At 43.9% G+C, this 1,140-nt stretch overlaps 2 protein-coding genes across 2 annotated transcripts; one reads left to right on the plus strand and one right to left on the minus strand.

The window, feature by feature from the left end:
- Positions 1 to 668: 668 nt before the first annotated feature.
- T310_8930 (uncharacterized protein) lies at positions 669 to 953 on the plus strand (the record flags this gene model as incomplete). Its single annotated transcript, XM_013468444.1, has 1 exon — positions 669 to 953. A coding segment is annotated over one exon (285 nt), but the record flags the coding sequence as incomplete, so codon positions are not given.
- T310_8931 (uncharacterized protein) lies at positions 731 to 1,140 on the minus strand (the record flags this gene model as incomplete). Its single annotated transcript, XM_013468445.1, has 1 exon — positions 731 to 1,140. A coding segment is annotated over one exon (410 nt), but the record flags the coding sequence as incomplete, so codon positions are not given.

The raw sequence follows: 1,140 nt of genomic DNA on the forward strand, positions 1-1,140 counted from the left end.
TAGGAGCTAATGATTAAGCAAGAACCCTACTACCTAGTCTAACCCATAGAACCAGGCTTACTAAGCATAGATTATCTAATCATGCTTATTAAGCCACCTCTCCTATCCTGACTCCCCTTTGTGTTTTTTTTCCTGTTCTTTCTCTCATTTCTTTTTCTTTGTTAAATCCACCTATACCTACTGTTCCTTAACATTTGATTCTTACATTATACTACAGCCTGTCTCTCATTCCCTATTTCTGTCCCTCATAGAAGGTTCCCACTGTTGACTGGTCTATAGCATAACCCACCTGTATATAGATATTAGCTACTAAGCCCTACTGCCTAGGTGGTAGGCAGAGCGTGCATAGTCTCTGACTGAAAAACGCTCTCTAAAATGGAAGAATAATAATAATAATAATAATAAGGCACTCAGAGATCACGTGACTTGTATACCATTGGAAAGACCCAAGGGAAGACCATGATGGTATACAAGATGGTATACAAAATGGTATATTCAGGAGAAGGCATAAAAGGAGGAAGAATCTCAACCATGTTCTAGTCTTTCCTTACGCGCGCTCAATTCATCCCATCATTCTACTGTTACTAAGATACTTACTTTGGGGGTCAGTAAGACTTCTTACTACTAGTGGTATACTTCGGTATAGCTCTAGTAGGCGTTGCCTCTGACCTAGTCGTTATCGTTCTTGTTCACCTGAAGCACCCCTATCGTGTATCTTTGCGAGACCCCATTATATCGCGAGAAGTCGTTCGAGGAAGAGCCCTTCGCCAGGTAGGCCGTTGTCTCGAGGAAGAGGAGACCCGGGTCGGTTAGACCGTCGCGTGCTCGTGAACGACACAGAGTCAAGAAGACTCCTTGATCCTTCCCTAACCACCATCGTTAAGTATCGACGACTACGGTTGGACCCAACGCGTAACAGAGTCCTCTCAAGTCGTCTCTTGAACTCGTCATAGTTTCCAAACACCTCCTTGGTAAGAACGTCTTGTGCATCTTCTGAACATTCCAGTCGATCTCGTAGGATGGGTTCGAACCAATCAAGAGCTGGTCCTCGAAGAAATGTCGAGACAAACATCACTTTTTCCTCGTCGGTCGGAAATCTTGCTCCTTCCATACGAAGGTACGCATCCATTTGAGTTAAGA

Source organism: Rasamsonia emersonii (assembly GCF_000968595.1).
Source record: "Rasamsonia emersonii CBS 393.64 chromosome Unknown ctg1118621760941, whole genome shotgun sequence".
NCBI lineage: Eukaryota > Fungi > Ascomycota > Eurotiomycetes > Eurotiales > Trichocomaceae > Rasamsonia > Rasamsonia emersonii.